At 40.6% G+C, this 17,956-nt stretch overlaps 1 protein-coding gene across 1 annotated transcript in view; it reads right to left on the bottom strand.

The window, feature by feature from the left end:
* GPR143 (G protein-coupled receptor 143) overlaps positions 1 to 8,308 on the bottom strand; it is a 28,956-nt gene extending 20,648 nt beyond the window's left edge. The window contains exons 1-4 of the mRNA XM_019529348.1: positions 8,002 to 8,308; positions 6,432 to 6,541; positions 2,740 to 2,834; positions 737 to 829 (exon numbers count right to left, since the gene is read on the bottom strand). Of these exons, the coding sequence (XP_019384893.1) occupies positions 737 to 829; positions 2,740 to 2,834; positions 6,432 to 6,541; positions 8,002 to 8,245 (542 nt within the window). The 5' untranslated portion in view covers positions 8,246 to 8,308. The remainder of the gene's footprint in view (positions 1 to 736; positions 830 to 2,739; positions 2,835 to 6,431; positions 6,542 to 8,001) is intronic.
* Positions 8,309 to 17,956: the final 9,648 nt, after the last annotated feature.

Here is a 17,956-nt window from a genome sequence, read left to right as displayed (position 1 = left end):
GTCCAAAAAAGGCTGGGGGAGAGGAGAAGTATGATAGCTGAGTAACAGTCCTTTCCCGGTATGATCACATCCCTCCCTTGAGGGAGTCTTATCAATGTGGCCATGTCACGGTGCTACAGCAAAAGCAAGCATTTATTTCACATGGCCTGTTTCCTGAAGACCTAGAAAACTCTCAGGCAGTTATCTGTAGAATAATAATGACACCATGAACCATGTCAATAAACTGTTTAATTTATATTTACCAAAGTTCAAAAAAGTTATGCCATTCATTAGTCAACCAAACAACGCACAACAAGTTAAGAGCATCTTTGTGATCCCCAAATTGTTTCTTTTGGTGCACAGCAGGAATAAATGAGGCTGAACTAGGACAAGTGACTGGTGAGAAACTGAGTTTTGAGAAGGAGTTTAAAGAACAGTGAGGTCACACAAGAAGGAGATAGCTTGTTTGCGGTGTAGGGTTTAAATGTGATACCAGACAACAGAGCAAAGAGTAAGAAGAGAAGGTGGTGGAGGGGAGCTGAAGGACAGATGTTCCATTTTTCATTTATTCAAGGCTGAATTTCTCTCAGTTTCAAAGTAACTATTCTTAGTAACCAAAGTAACTAAACTGAATGCAATTGAGTAATTTTGGATTTATAGGCCAGTAACTGAGAGCAAAATCTGGCCACTGACTGCCAAGGCTGACAGAGATACATTCAAGCAATCACAGAGATGATTATGTTAAAATCCTGCTTACCTAGCAACTGAAGGATAGTAAAGCATTGCAATTCCCTCCACACACAGCAGGACTGCCAGGCCCCAGGCCATCATGTGATACAGCACAATTGTACTGGAAGCACATTAAATAGAAAGAAGCTGCTAATGACACTGCATCACACACATTTGGAGTACTTTAGAGTTTCATACAGGCAAGCTCAAAAAAGAATTTTATATGTATATAGTTAAAATAGTGCAATATAACACCAGCCATACAGTAACTAAAGAAAGGAAAAACAAGAAGGAAAAAATAACGAGTTTAGCTATATTAAAACATTGGTTCAGGTTTAGACAGAGGGACTATCCCTTCCTGTTGATATAGATGTTAACTCTCTCCTGCCCTCCAGATACCCTCTTTGTCCCTCCCTTTTTGTGACACAGTGGGCACATCTACACAAGACACTTTACTGCACAGCAGACCAATATGCTGTGCAGTAAAGCATCACCATCTACATGTGTGTGACAATTAGGGTGCAATAGACTAATTTACTGCACTGCCATGTAGTCCTGTCAGATACAAGTGGTATCCAGCAACGCAGTAAATTACTGTGCTTAAAACACAATGTGTAGATGGTGACATTGGGATTAGTTTATTTCAGATCAAAATTAGCCAGGGTTTATTCAGTCACATTAATTGTACAGGTAGACACACCCAGGGAGAAAAAGCTTTAGGCAGGAAAAGCAACATAGAAAAAGGGGGCAAAGAGCCCCAAACATTTTAATCAGTAAACTTCAGACCAGTTGTGGTTAACAAATCATAAATTTTAACTATTATGATCAGATTCTAATCTCCTCTAAGTAAATGAGGGCTCAATCCAAAGCCCTTTTGAAGTCAGTGGTGAGTCTTTCTATTGACTTCAGTGATCGTGCCCCATGAGTTTTTTTCCATTGACTTTGCTAGGAGCAAAATTTAGCTCATAATGCCTTAGGCTAGAACTGTGTAACATATATATGTAGCACTTGGATCACAGCCCATAGTAAATAATGTGAATGTTATTACAAGGCATAGCCTTGTCAGGCACTGGGAATTTAAGTAGCCTCTGATGGAAATAATTAGGTTAAAATATGTGAAGAATTTTCATAATATACACTAGAAATTGAGTAGCATAGCTTGTCACTGTTTGGCAGTTTTATAGTTCCTGAATGTCAAAGCTTCACATAAAGTGAAAGTTAAGTTTGTCATGTTCAGGCTGGATTAAATGTACTTTAAATATAAGAATTTCCCTTATTTTGGAGAACTGGCAAATGAGCCATAACACCGATATCTGTTCACCCTGTATTGTCTATGCATAATATTATATAAATCATATAATATAATATCACATTTAGAACAGGAACATTTAAGGTCTTTTGTTCTTTGACTCCAACTAAGTGGCAACCAACTTGGACAATCTTTATACTTGGTCTGTAGCATCACAGCATGACCAGTTTCAAAGTGCATACCTATTCTAGTAATGGTACTACAGATGGATATAGTTTGGTTTTCTTTCTAATTTGAGTCAATTTGATTTTTAAGACATCAACATGATATTCATAACAGTCTGCAATGTAGATAAAATAGAAAAACCTCACACAACTTCAAGAAAGAATTCCAGGCACATGTCATCACCTTTTGCTTTCTCTTTTTTTAAGGAAAAAAGCCATTATTGTCAGGAGGTTCATTTCAAGTTGGAGATTAAGATTAGAGGAGAAATTCTGGCTCAGAATCATTGAAAGGAATTTTGCCAGTGATTCCCTGGAGACAGAACTTCCCCCCCAGCCTTTCCAAGTTTAGATGTATTCAACCCAGTATACAAAAATAAAGCTATATTTGAGCATACTTAGGGCCATTTAAGTCTCTAGCACGTCATGCATGCAAATCACTACCTGATTACCTGGTGCACAAAAAATGTTGGTGCATGCTTCATTTATGTGCATATACATGTGCACACAAGCATGTGCAGGTAATGTTGGAAATAAAGGCCTAGTTTATTAATTATTTACCTGAGCCCTGCTGATCTTCTAACCACCAAATAGGAATCTACAGCATAGCAAAACAGCCACCAGAAGCCAGCACAGTATAAGAGCTGGATCCACATCTGCAGAAGAAAAGTATTCCAGGAGTCACAGCTTCTGACAAAACTTCTAGGTGATCATGACAAAAATTCAAACCATCAGTTACTTCTAATTTAGATGCAAATTATTTGAATATATTTGATAGGTTCCGTGTATGCATGCATGCCAGTCTGTCTGTCATGTGGAAGAGAGATTGCAACAAATTTTGTTCATAATTACAGGATTAAGCCCATCAAAATGAACAGGTTTATTTTGATAAGCAAGTCAGTGCAGCCTCAGGACTGACTGACTGAGTTTGCCCTCCTGCATGTAAAAGATATTAAGTCTACCTACTCTTCGCACTGAGTTTTTCATGTGTATCCAAAATTAAAACTTAGCTACAAATTCATAGAGATTTATCTTGAGAATGTTCAAAATCGCAATATTTGCAATTTAGTCCTTGGGATATGAGAGGATAAGTTATGTGTCTTAATTCTTATGGATATACTGTGTCTTCATATTTTGGAGATTGACTTACCATAAAAGGAAATTGCTATGTATATTCAAGAAACTGCTCCCAAGAGAAAAAAAAACAGGATAATAGAAAATTGTGTACATTTTAACTTTCTGATAAATTCCTTCAGTAAAACCAAAAAGTGTTGTGAATAAATTTAAAACAAGTTAAATTCCACTACATTTGACAGCTGATAACTCACATTTTTCCCACGAGTGTACATTAGATAACTGACCTTTCCTGTCTGTGTTTACAGATTCCAAAATTCTTGCACACAGGAGCTGGTTCTTTTGCAGAATACTTTTTCATTAGCCTGAAACAATTTTACTGTTCAATTTAACTTTCCCCTTAGCCCTTTGAGTCCCTTTTTCATGTCAGCTCCATTCTCGTCTGAGTATCCTTTGTCATCAGTCCACAGCAGCATTCCTTCACCATACAGCAGCCAGCATGGTTGTTTCTATGTCAAACATCAGTGAATAAAGCCCTCACATTCCCTCATCCAAAAGATAAACCAGTCTGTGAAGTGCTGCCTTTTTCTATGGAGGTAGATCTTAGGCCCATGAATGAATCTGTGGTTTCAAGGCACTCATCACTGGAATGCAGCTTACTCATAACATTGTCTGGGTAACTTCAGCTTAGTAATACATCTCTGTGGGTGCATCTACAAGTGCTGATTTAAGGCACTTTAGCTCAATTTAAGGTGCATTAAGGGCACACTTCTACATGTGTGTGCCCTTAATGTTTCTTAAAAATGGCAAAAGCAGGTATCAAATTTAGGCGCAAATACCTATAGCACATGTAGATGTGTTAAGGTACATTGATGCTGTGCATGGACTGACTTGGAACTAACTTTAGTCCCACATCAGTCTGCACAGATGGCGTTAATGTGTTTTAATGTGTACACGTGTAGACGTGAGCCTAAATCATCTTAATGCTCATTAAACTGATGTGCATTAAATTTAGGTCTGCCTACATGCATGTGTAGACATGCCCTGTTTTTATTCTAAAATGTACATTTCAACAATAATATTAACAAAAAGAATTTTTGGATATGTTTAACACAGGAATTGGTTTCTCCAACTCCAGCTGGCCAACTGGAGTGAGTCTATGAGGCCTCAAAAATCATCAGGTAGCAGATGCCTGCCAGGAATGTGTTCTTTCCACACATCCCTTGGATAACCTCCACAAGATACAAAGTAGAACTGTCACCACAGCAGCCATTACAGTGGGAATCCCCTGAGCCACTCCTGCTAGTAGGAAAGTTATTTGCCAAAGGGGAAGGATGAAGGACAGCTGATTTGGTTAAAACCAAATATCTATTGGCTTTTTTTTTTTTTTTAAAGGTGGGGGAAGGAAATGGATTTAAAATTTACATTTGAATGAGAACATGCTAGAGAAGAATTATTTATTTGTTTGTTTATTGCTTTCATAAATAGAAATATTTCCTTGGACTGTAGTGGACCCAAACACTGCATCATTGCTCAAGAGACAGAAAATGAAACTTGCTAGTAACAGTTATGACGCACGAGGCACATTTCATCATTCAAGATCAATACCAAAAGTAAACAAGCTACATAAATAATAAAACAGTTATATAAAATAACTGTTCTTTTCATAATAATAACTGAAGTGAAATTAAATGGAAACCAGTACTCAGAATAACACCTCGCTGCTCAAGATTTTGATCCTGGTAGGTTAGCTTTAAAAAAAAATGAAACTTGGGCTCTGATACAAGCTTGTATCTACTGAACAATTAACAATAAATATTCCTTGTGTTTTTCACTAGTACTATGAAAAGCTTAAAGTATATGATAGAAAATAGAGAAGAGATACAGAAAAAGTAGTATTGATAATTATTCTCTCTTTGGACTGTTTTGAGATTGACATTGTCAGCAATTGGAATTGGTCCCTTGCATCTCTATGCACAATATTATATCATTTTTACACACAAACCTGCACACACAGAGCATTTTGAAATCTAATGATAGTTTTGCTTATATGTGCCAAAATACTTTAACAATAATGAGATTGTAATTCTAAACTGCTATTGCTCAGTCCTGAATTCCTTAAATACCAACATGCCTAATGCCCTTTTGTAAATCTTTGATCCTATTTATCAGACTCCATGTTACTGTAGAAGCTGTGAACTTAAATTAATACTTGTTAAACACAGCTTCTATATACAGTTTCCACATAAACCTATATCCATATGTATACATATTCAAATAAAGTATGGATGAATATGGCTGTAATAAACCATTACAAACAATGTTGTCACTTGTGTACCAGTCAATGTGTGACTGAAACATGTATTGACATACCCAGGATAGCTTTAACCTAGTCATCTTGCATGTTGATTACAGTATAACCATGCAACATGGAGCTCAGTATGGACTGCAAACCTTGCCCGATAAGTTCAGTAATACTACAGAAGTTAACTTGTACTGAACTCCTTCCTGCGATAGCTATGATGCTCTACTAGGATCCTGAGTGAAGGGGTTCAAACTAGCTTACATCTATACCAGCTGTAGTCGCACCCTTAACTGCAGTGTAGGGCGCTTTGAAGTTTCTAAGGATCTGAAATCCCTACAGTGTCGAATGCTTCAGTTTTTGGGGGGGTGGGGTTTCCAAGTCAACCATATTTGATGCTTAGAAATAGCGGTTACATTCTTCATCCATGATTTCCAGTCAGATTTTTAGCGTACAATACCCAATTACAAAATACATCACTCAGTTTAGATCCATGGTTGCCTCGGTGCCTGACAAACCAGGAGCCATATTCTGCACTCAGATAATGTACACCTAAGTTTAATGGAGTTTAAAATTATAAAAATTATTCCTCTGAAAGCATATGGATTTAGCCACTAAGTAAGCAACCCGTTTGATAATTTTGTCCTCACCTTTCCGGAAACAGCTGGCTCTCCTCCCACTTCAAGTTTTTGCTGCACAGTTAGGCATGATAATACTTGTAACTTTTGGGAGAGGCAGAAATCCAGTGTGCTTATACACATGTGAAAGGAAATTAATTTTGCTTTAGAATAAGGGTAGTTTGTCCTTCAAGCTCCCTTCACCAAATTAATGTAATTTGCAAAACAGAAAAGAAAAGAAAAAAACTGTTTATACCCACCGCACTCCCCACGCAGAAAGCAGTAGGCCACACATCAGTTCCATTCATCACAGAGATGTTTGCTATGAAGTCTGGGAAGCTTAACCATATTGTTGATCTGAAGATAATACCTAATGGAGGAAAAGAAAACACCTAATGCTATGACTTTTTTTTTTTTTTTTACATGTTTTGAGTTAACATGCATTCTCCCAGTCCCATTTCTAAAATTAAAACCTATGTTTCATGCATTAACGAAACAAGAACAATGAACTAGTCGAATGGAAAACAGTTCAGTTATTTAAGCTTTGACATAAACTAGTGACTGTAGTTAAAGTTGAAACTAAATATGAAAATTGTTGAGATATACGATTTTTTTCTATTAACAACGCTTCTGTTCAGTAACAACTTTGACAGCCTACAAGAGCGTATTGTATGCAAAAACACTTTCATATACTTAAGGCTTAGTTAACTCTTAACATCTTTTTTTCATTTAAAGAGCATTTTCTTTCATTTGTTGTCAATGAATGAAAACAGGAAGATGGCAATATTTTTCCAGTTAATACTGCTTTAAAAATATCATTTTCATCACTGAACGTTTGTACTTATTTGTAATAATGTGATAGCACCATACATGGTCCACAAGAATGGCACTCAAGACAGATAAAAATGAGTCTCAGACAAGGAAGATACAGGGCAAATGGTTCTATGGCTTACTGATCTTTTTTTTTTTTTTTTTGTTACAAAATGGAGGGAGATGGAAAGAAAACTATTTGCACAACTTGCTGACATCAGATTTTAAAAAATGATTGGTTGAGAGAAGGTCTGGAAACTGTTTTTTATTTATTTAGCCTTACCATATCATCTGAGCATATATATAAGGCAGGAAGAATAACACATCTAGGCTGTTCACAAAAGCTAATAATAATAATAATGATGATATGTGAGGGTTAACAACTGTTGCAGGAAAACCTGAATGAAGAGGTTTCGCTCTGAACACGGCATAATTAGTGGTCGTTCATGCGTTGTTTGGCAGGGAGATTGTTTGATTAGAATTAGGTATTTTTCTGTAGATCTGATTCATGGGTATACATGCATATTGCCTTATCCTTCCAGCCCATTGCCCTGTGAGCATGCAGCATAGTGTCCTTCATGAGCCAAGTTCTAATAGATTTTAAAAGTCTGTCTATAGCACAATCTCTGGTTTGCTGCTAGTATGGTTTGCTCAGAGGCATAGCTGACATTTTAAAAAATAATAACAACTTTGTTACTAAGGATTAAAGGTCAGATAATTATCTTTTAAAATTACACTTTAAGATCAATTAAGTTTTGTATCTGCTGTCCTTGAAAAAAAAACTTTTATTGCATCTTGTGTGGATAGCTTTAAGGATAGACTGTTTGAACCATGGCTGATTTTAAACTCAAGCTGTTAAACCCAAAATTTCACCCCAAACCTTCACCCTTTAATCTTAATCATACAAAATATAACCCACGTCCACCCAAAAACTGACAACAGGCTAATTTTGAACCCACTTTGTCAAAGGGAAGGGAGCCCAGATTAGCCCATGTCAAGGAACAGCAGGCTTGTCCTTACCTAGCCCACCGAGGATGTCACAAGCAGAGATGAGGAGAAGGATGGTAGAGGAAGAGGAAGCTTTGGGCATTTTCCGGGGGCTCTGTCCCTGTTTGGGGAGGAGCTGCAGGATACTAAGGAGTAGACTAACTGAGGCGCTGCCAATGCAAACACCACAGAATACCTCAGGTTGGAAAGTCAGAATCAGCTCTGTGGCTGCATCCCGGTTAGGGCAGCAGTAGGTTTCTAGCCTAGGAGAAGCCATGAGTGTCTGGCTGGTGACAAAAGACCAGAAGCAGAAGAAATCTGTCTTGCTACTCTAAGGCAAATTTACCTTTTCTCAATCCTTCCCATTAGTCCTCAGTGGTAGGAATCATGCGATTGATAGATCATGTGCTGCTGCTGCTAGCACTAAATCCCCTGGGGCTGACTTTCTCAGCCTCTCCTAGAAAGGAGATCAGAACAACAGAATACAGTGTAATCTGAAACATGCTTCTTTCTTGCTCTGAGCCATTGGCAAGCGTTCACTCAAATATTTCTGCTTGCATTGTATGTGTTGCATGACAATTAAGCCCACTGGAGCACAGAAGAGGATATAAATTGAATGAAAAGAGTGACACCGAGGGTGGAGCAATAGATTTTTAATTGCTTCTTATTTTAGCTCCATATTCACCTCAGCCTACATATGACACTTTTAATTAAATTAACTGGAGAGACAGGCTCAAAGCCAAGCCGTTCCAAAATTTTGGAGGCACAGGAGGAGGTATACATCCATACTAGATCCTAGTTCTGGTCAGATCCACTTCTGCTATTAAATCAGAAATGTTAGCTCATAAAGATGGAGAGAGAAAAAAAGCACATTTAGATTCAACACATGGGTCTCATTAAATTGTGAACATTGAGAGGGACTACTCTTTATCCTTTGACATTTTTCTAAGTCTCTGTGATTATTCAGTAGTGACAAGTTAATTGACCATGAATGTTTTTTGGAAGGATTCAGAGATAAAATTTCAAAATTGGAGCAGTTTTGGTTGATTTCTAGTATACCTAGATAGAATAGTATGTTTGTGTTCAGTGATATTACTTGTGTTATGGGCAAATACTTTGGGTTTGGGCTTGGAAGCTCTTTGGGGATAAGTGAGGGGGATCTTCCCTGGGGTTGAGGTAGGGTAATGGGAATCAGTGGGTGGGGATTGTGGGTTTTATTGTAACTGAGTGTGAATGAGATGCAAATGGCTGTTGAGAGGTACAGCTGAGATTTGTGGAAGGGTTTGTTTTTGTGGCGATCTGGGCAGGGAGGTATGGTTGGGGGACAGAGGAAGTTGGAGTCCTTTGGTTTTGGGGTGTTATGTGGGGAATTTTGCCTGTGGGTTGTTTGGTTACTATAAGCTGCTCTGAGTCCTTTGGACAAGGTGGAATATAAATCTAATAAATTAATCAATTTGTGAGTTAAGAATTAGATTTCTCTAAATATTTTCTAATATATGCTAGAAATAACCTGTTTCAACTTCCACCCCTGCCAGTAAATTCATTCATTAGAATAAACACTGAAAATAAACAAGCATTACAAGAAAAAAAAACCTGAAGTGAATCAGATTTTAATAGTATAAATAATTCTAAATTATTTCAAGTGTGTTCTCAGAAGAAATGACCCGATCCCTTATATATAATGATTCAATTTAGATCCCAAGTCTGCATTCCAACATTCTGATTAACTTTATTTGGATGTTTTGTGCACAGCAGATACAGAATATCTGACCCTGACTTGCAGATCAAGGAATAAAGTAAAGGGGTAGAGGCCAGAGCTTATGCCCTTCAGCTGTGAGCTCATGCAGTGCTCCAATTCATGCTGAACAGGCAGTGAGCTCTGAGCTCACTGTGTATGCAGAGCCCAGCCAAAGCGAGGGGAGGTGCAACCTCATAGCTGCACCCCCTAGATCCTCACCAGGCCCTTACCCTATGAGTTTGTCACTGAAATAAGGCTTGACTGATATTGAATGATGCTGTGTAGTGACCATATCGTTGTTCCTACACCATGCCAACTCTAAAATTCACAGCAACCCCTATGAGTCAAACTATTGCTACCTTCACGGCCAGAAACCTAGAATACATTTAAATGTAACTTTGCTGCAAGTGAAATAAGTGTCTTTGACTTACGATACTTTACAAAGAACATATTTTCACTTTATTAAATGCCCTCAACATAACTGATGCAGTCACCTAAAAAGAAACTCAGGACTGGAAGAGTAGAACTATGATGCACTAGCAGAGCTGTATAGCAAATGATACAGTGTATTTCATTATGTCATAGAATCATAGAAAACTAGAGTTGGAAGGCACCTCAGGAGGTCATCTAGTCCACCTGCCTGCTCAAAGCAGGACCCTCCCCAACTAGATCATCCCAACCAATGCTATGCTGTGGCTGATAGTACAATAAAAACTGTGTTATCCAGCACTTTATCAGCCGGAAAGCTCCACTAACCAGCATCCAAGTGAGGTGGCTGTGCAGGCCAAGTTCTTCTCCTTTACTTCTTTGGCCCATGACCCAGAGCAAAGCAGCCTGTGTGGGGCCCCTCTCCCTGTCCTCTGGCACACTGATGCCAGGGAGTGCACCAGACAGTGCACATTTGATTAACCAGCATCCCCCATTCCCAAGGGATGCTGGATAACAGAGCTTTTGCTGTACTGATCTACTGCTTTATTGTAGGCTTGATGCTGCACTCTCTGGGTACTAAGGCCCTAAGCCAAAATACTATATCTGAACAAGTTTGAACCCTAGGGCTAAGTACAGATAGTCAAAAAGCCTAAGGCTGAATTGATTCAGTCTTTGCAGGTTAATCTAAACTGCAAAGATTGAACCAATAAGCAACTGAACAGACATTCACTTTTGATTCAGGAAATGCAGCCACATGCCTGCAATGGCTCAAGCCAGCAGGCACTAGATCAAGGCTGTCTGGGATATAGCCAGCATAGGCTGTGTGTTCACTTCCTTTTCCTGATACCCCTGAGGTCTCTAGGATTTGTAGTCCACAATTACAACAGTAGGATTCTACAGCGTTGCGCATAAAGTTTTCTTCCTGCTTCCAAGTGCCTTTGGGATTTGCAGTCTCCAGTTGCAGCCAGCAGTAAGTTTAACAGGGCAGGTCTGTACTGGGAGGAAGGGAAGTTTAACCCTTCTCCCTGGGCCCACCCCAGGCAGAGTTTGCTGGGGGGCAGTGAGCCAGCCTTCATTGCTTCAGCTAGGGAGCAGGGCCATCCCAGCTCTCTGGAGCAGACAGTCCAGCTGCAAAATGTTGGGATGCTGAGATATTCTGTTTTAACTTGAACTAGGAAGGGATCTGAGACAGAAGTTTCATAAACTAGTTTGACTTAAATAAGTTAAGTCTGATATTACATTCAATCAGGTTAATCTTAAACCTGTTTCAGCCATTTTGAAACTGGTCTATGTGCACTGAACTTCTATTCTGTTACAGGTTTAAACCAATTTCTGATCACTTAAACCGGTTTATGTGTAACTTCTGTCCCTAGCCTAGGACAGGTTTGCTCCAGATGTAACCTATGCAAACAGGCTGATCACTCGTTGAAGACATTCGACTGTTGTAATGCATAGAAGGAAGCAGTACTCAATCAATGTCTGTTATTTGCATTGCCATTTTTGTATGCATCCGCTCTTATTTTCCACTGCTATTTTTTTATTATTTAACCAGTTGTTTGGGAAAGGACATACTGTTCTGTTGTGCTAGGCAGTTAGGCTGGCTTTCTTACTAAGATTATTCCTTATATTTGTTTGGCTCTTTCTATTTTGCAATTGCTTTCATTCCAACTAGCTATTGTTATCTTTTTTTTCCTCTTGTAGATTTCTCCTTCCATTATTTTTCCCTTTCTTTCCCCCTCTGCTCTTTCACCAGGATTTTCATATCTTAACTATGCTCTGGAGTGAGATTCTATTTTCCTCTCTGTTTTATCTCCACACTAAAGTCTCCTGTCTCCCATTTTTATTGTTCTATTCTTTGAGTGTTTTGTGGGACTGTTTTTAAGTGCATCATTGTTTATGCCCTACCTCTACCTAAACAATTTATTATAAAGGAAGTAAATCTCCAATGACTGTTGTGCTAGAAGAAGAGTATTATGGAGTTCATGATTCAAAAAGAAAATAAAGTGACTCATAGATATATGGATGCGTGCCAGAACATTCAGATGTGCCTTCACACAAGGACAGTGAAAAGTAATTGGGACACTACTGAGATCTATTTGAATTCCACAGGACCTGCTACCCAGACCAGTTCTCAGCTGGCACAATCTAGCCAATTTTTTCCCTGCTTGCACTTTTCCAGAAGTAGAAAGAAGCCACAACATCAGACTCAGTGGACTCATACCAAAGATAAGTTTGTCTTGTTACACTTATGGAGATAAGAGGATAAGAGCTGGGAGCCTAGGGGAAAAAATAACAGAAGTAAGCAAAAAAGGTGTTCTGACTTGTAACTGAACATATCACATGCAGTAGTTCTGGTTCTAGTGCAACATATTCTAGTACAATGGAGGTAGTTTTAAATTGTCTGATCCTGTTGTCATTGAACCCTTAGCCCCTAAGCCCTGAAGCTAAGGGGGGTCCCTAACCCCCCCTTAGCTTTGCAGGTGGAAGAACAACCTCATTAATAAGCAGGGGAAGCTCAGAGGGGGGCACAGCACCTAGAAGAGGACCTCACAGAGGATATAATCCAGACTTCAGACTGAGGAGGGGCTGCTGCCAGGCCCAGTGCTCTAAGAAAAGTGGAAGTCAGCCACCATAATATAGTGAGGGACACTACCTAAATCCTGCTCATGGGCAGGAGTGAGCAGCAGAACAGAGGGATTTGCAGTCACCAAAGGCTGAGATTGGCAACCTGCAGGAGACAAACCCTGAGCAGTAGACTGAGAGACACTGGACTACAGTGAAAAGCAGAGGTAGGCCTACTAATTAGGCTATTAGAAAGCTGCTGATATTGGTTAAGACAGCCTCAGGGCAGGTGGCCAGGAAGAGAAAGAGTTGAGACACATATCAGCTAAACCTAGGTGATATAGACTCAGTTTTGGTCTCACCTTGGCAGAAGCAGGATATGGCATGCCCTGGGGGAACAGGAGCAGTGCAGGAACAGGGAAACATGAGCTCATGGACCCGGGAGGCAAGGCAGTCTGCAAGCTCTGATTGGAAGCAGACTGTGAGGGACTTCCTAAAAACTAAGTGCCGAAGCTGAGCGTTACAGTTTACGTTGCAGACTGGCTTAAGGCATGGGCATGGGCATGGCTGAGGCATGGGCATGGCTGAAGGGGAGAAAACAAGGCCACAGAAGATGTTCCACAAAAGAGCTTAGAGCACACAGAGCTGATGGGCCAACAGAGGCCCAGGGAAAGAATAGCTGGCTGTCAGAGGCACAGCAAACTCTGACCAAACTACTAGAGCCCTGAGATCCATCATGGCAGGTATGAACCCCCAAGAGCTGGTGCAAAATCCTAGGAGGGGAAAAAAGAGTCAAGCTGCAGACTAAGCTGAGGAGAGCGGGATCCCAGTGAACAGGGAAGAGGGGAGTAGGATGCCCCAGTTAGCAGAAGACAATGTCCCAAACATTCCTAGAAACATTCAAGTTGAGACAGGCAAGAGCGAGAGAAGAAACCAGCAGGTGGTTAAACCAGCCCATGCAAGCCACTAGAGGGCACCAAGTGACTTTGGGGAAACCAAAGTTTTTGTTATAGACCACCAAATACATTTTTCCTTTCTGTACCTTAACAATATTATAAACTGAATTCGCAGATACTGCAGTAGGAGAGAGACATTAGCACAAAGAAAAATACCACGTGGAATAGGTGAAAGCATATGAAACACTCCCTTCGTATTAATAGCACATTGCATGGTACTGAGAAAGAGCTCTGTTTTTTTATGAATTCATAGCCATAACTGAAGTGGAGAAAGAATGCTGTGCTTTAAGGAGAGAACAAGCTCCTTCTTCTTTTACCTCCATTTCAGAAGCAATTCCTTATCTCAGTCCACTTCCTTGCTGAGCTGAAATACTTGATTTCCTGGTCCCAAATGACAAAAGTACAAAAGTAAGGAGAATGTCCTTCTATTACTCTGGAGTACAGCATAGCTTATTATTGAATGCTCAGCTGTACACATTCTAATTGTGCTCTTAAGGAACTCACAGTATCCTGGCCTAGAGTACTGGTCTAACAAGAAAAAAAAAAACATGGGGACTGCACTTCCCTATCTGGATATGTTTTTCTACATTATGCATAACATTCTTGCTAGCACTTACGGCTGAAACTAGTCTATATAGAAACTGTTACTTTTTTATCTGATTCATGATCGTGCTCTCCCCCTCTCCCTCCCTCCACATGCACTGAACTTAAGACAGCAGTTTGAGTCTTTCATTTTCAGAAAATGAAGAGAGACCTCTATGGGGCCAGTTGCTGTTGTCTACCATCCTGAATTTGTATATATTCTACATTCACTAAAAATTCTTTAAGATCCCCTTCTTAACTACCTTGACTTTGCAAAGCACTGATAAGCCCTTCCCAAAACCATATTTCTTCTATTTAGTTAACTGATTTTTTTAACAATATCACAAATGATATTTCACTTCACATCAATTCAATTCATATGTCAGTGCTACTACTTCAGGATGTCTATATAGTGATTTCAGGTATTTGAAGAGTTTCTTCACAAATATAACCACCAGATACCTGTTTAAACTAATTAAAGCAGTCTCTGAAGAACACTAGAAGCCCATCTATGCAACCGTACAGGTGTGTCTCATGGAGGATGGGGCTGGGTGTGTCGTGCTTATTCCCTGCTTACCCAAGTCACCAGTGGATACTCTTAGGTCTAACAGACATGGGGCATTTACACATACAGTTAATGCACATGAAAAACTCCAGAGCTTATTGTTCTGGAGTTTATTGCTCCTGGGCACCACGTCTTCACATATGCCTGGGACAGCAGCATGTTAGGCTGAGTCAGAGCCAGTAGTAAGCGGAGGGCAAGCAGGGAGACCAACATGGGCACTGAAGTAAAGGTGCGCTGACAGGCAGAGAGCCCAGCCGGGGCAGGGAGCGGGATGGAGTCATAAGTGGCTTGTATGAGGGGGGCACAGTGAAGGGGTAAGGGTGGCTCCTGCTGTTGTGTGCACTCTCAGGCAAGGATGGGGGAGCATGTGCCCCCTGGATCTGTTCATGGGGCAAGGGCAAGCTACCAATGTGGGCTTTGCCCTGGGTGCCAAACTTAGTTGCTACAGCACTGGTCAAAGCAGCATCAGCTGGCAGGGGACCTAGGGGTCAGCCTGCTAGCCCACAGCTGTTTCCCCTAGCTCAACATACTGTGGAGGGGCTAGCTGGGGCATGAGGGTGCCAGGGCAACATTTATACATGTGCTGCCACAGAGTTTTTCTACATATACTGTCCTGCTGCAGAGTAAATTAGTATCTTCCAGCCTAATAGGGGTGCATATGTAGGCATACTATGTTTACTGCACATCTACTAAGCAGTAGGCCTACTGCTTAGTAGCTGTGTAAATGTCTCATGTGGATGTACCTCCTGTAGGCTTGAAAGTGGGCACTGAGGATGAGTTGGCAGATATTTGGGTCTGGTGCCTGTCTTTTGACTTGTGTGGTAAGATGCACTCAGCCATGTTCTTCCCTGGAACCAGCCACTGCAGCAGTGTAGACAAACCATGAGAGATCTACCTGTGCCCCCCTTCACTTCCTAGTCTATTTTCACTATCCTGAATTTATGAACACATTTATTAATACATAAAGTGTATGTGCATTTACAAACTTAAAATGAATATACATTTACAATAACTGCTTGCAACTTAGCATTTGTATGTTTGGTTGAGCTGCTTTACATTTTACTGGCCTGCTGCACATTCAAATATCTGCTTTGCATGTACCAAAAATTTCATCTACAAATTATTTATAGAAAGACATCCTTATTTTGTATAGAATTAATAATTTGTGTTTATGCAAAAAAATATGAAAGAACTCGGCAGGGGGTGGGGGTGGGGGGACAAAATGCAGCCACCAGTCTGAAGATAAAATTCTTGCTTATGGGCTGGGATAGCAGTCAAATTCCTCAGGGGTCAATTGTGAGGAGTTTTTGAACCACTGGAGCTCCATTTGAAAGATTCTTGTGGCCTTAAGAAATCCTTCAGCTGCCTCCATTATTTTTTCATTGGCACCTTTTCTACCAGTTTGTGGAGTGCCAATACAGAGACAGTCCATTTCAGCACACTTGTGATAGAGGTTAGGGCTGCACAAAGTTTGGGTCACTGATTCAATTCAGAGGACATTTGGCCTGATTTGGTGGCTGAATCTCCAAATCTGAATTGAAACAGGAGACATTTTAATCTCTCTGAAATGAATTAGAACTCTCCAAATAGATTTGGAAAGATTTGATGATTCGGACATGAACACAGCTTTAAATGTTTTTTCTACATACCTCAAGGTACCAGGCAGCTCATGAATGCTGCAATGCTGGGGCAGAAGAAGCATCCCAAAGAAGCATGGGGAGGTCCCCAATGCGCTTGGCAGCAGACCCAGAAGTGGACTAGAAGCACTTCTGGTCTGCTTCTGGGTCTGCCAGGGAGCATGCAGGGTCCCTCCCCTCCTCTCCCCCCCGTGCCCTCCCTGGCTTGGTGACTGATGTCCCCCCCCAAGCTCCTGTGGGATGCTCCATCTACCCAAGCATCACAGCATTCACAAGCTGTGCCTGGTACCTCAAGGTAAGCAGAAAAAACATTTAAAGCTGTGTCTATGGCCAAATCACTGATTCTCCAAATCAGCATCAACTGTTGAGAATCGGGGACAATGATCTGAATCAAGTAATTGAATCACTGTCCCTGATTTGGGCCAAATCCAAATTGAATAGGGCCCATTTGGCATATCCGTAGTAGAGGTACCACCTCATACAGCTAATCTGACCTCATAACCCTAACACATGAGACTCAAGCAGGTTGAAGAGAACCCTGTATAGGACCTCACACTAAGGTGAATGTGACACCTGCCACCAGCAAAACTGGTGCAAGCCTTAAGGAGGAATGCATAATGGGAAAAATAATTTACAATGTGAGAAAAATGGGCATTAAAATATAAGTAATTTTGACTGACCCATGTAATGTAGCCACAAAAGATTAAACTGAAAACCCCAGGACTTCTTAACCTTAAGTACTTTATAATGTTGAGCTGAATATAGAAGTCTTAGAAGTAAAGAATATTAACTCTCTACTGTGTATATATCCTCCTTCAGGCTACTGGAGCTTCTGAATTCTACCTGGCGGTGATACTTGCTTTATGTCTGAGGGCCCCTCTACATGTGCAGGTAAAAGTGCAATGGGATCTAATGCATAATCTACACAATTGCACTTCATGCCACATGTACATGGCAGGAGGCACAACTGTGGGATTACACATTAGATTCAATCACAGTCCTAGGCTCCTCCTAAACTGACTCCTGCAGGTTCAAGCCCCGCAGCTAACAGGGCTTAGCAGGACTGGCAGTGGGAGCAGTGTTCCCTGAACTGCCCCTGCTGCAAGCCCCACAGCTCATGTGGGCTGTAGGCCTTGCAGCAGGGGCAGCATGGGGAACACTGTACCTGCTGCAAATCCCATACCTCATGAGGTGTTCTCCATATTTCAAGCTCTGCAGCTGTCACCAGTGCAATCCTTGACAACTAAAAGGCTGGCAGCCGGATGGTGCACCCCCATGGCTAGGAGCCCTTCAGTTAACGGGGCTCTTGGCCACACATTCAATTAAATGGTGTGATTAGAACAAGCTATAAATTTATTACACAGTTTTTGTGGAATAGCTTTGTAGCTTACTGCTTTTTTTATTGTGCCATTAATTGGTTGACTGTGTAACTGGGTCACAACTTAAGGCATGATTACCTGGTTAATCACACCTTAAGTGTAACATGTAGAGGGGGCCTGAGTGTGGTAAGTGAGCGGGT

The sequence above is a fragment of the Crocodylus porosus genome, unplaced genomic scaffold (genome assembly GCF_001723895.1).
Source record: "Crocodylus porosus isolate Cpor-Errol unplaced genomic scaffold, CroPor_comp1, whole genome shotgun sequence".
Taxonomy (NCBI): domain Eukaryota; kingdom Metazoa; phylum Chordata; order Crocodylia; family Crocodylidae; genus Crocodylus; species Crocodylus porosus.
The sequence above is the reverse complement of the archived record's forward strand: the minus strand, read 5'-3'. Positions and strand labels throughout refer to the sequence as shown.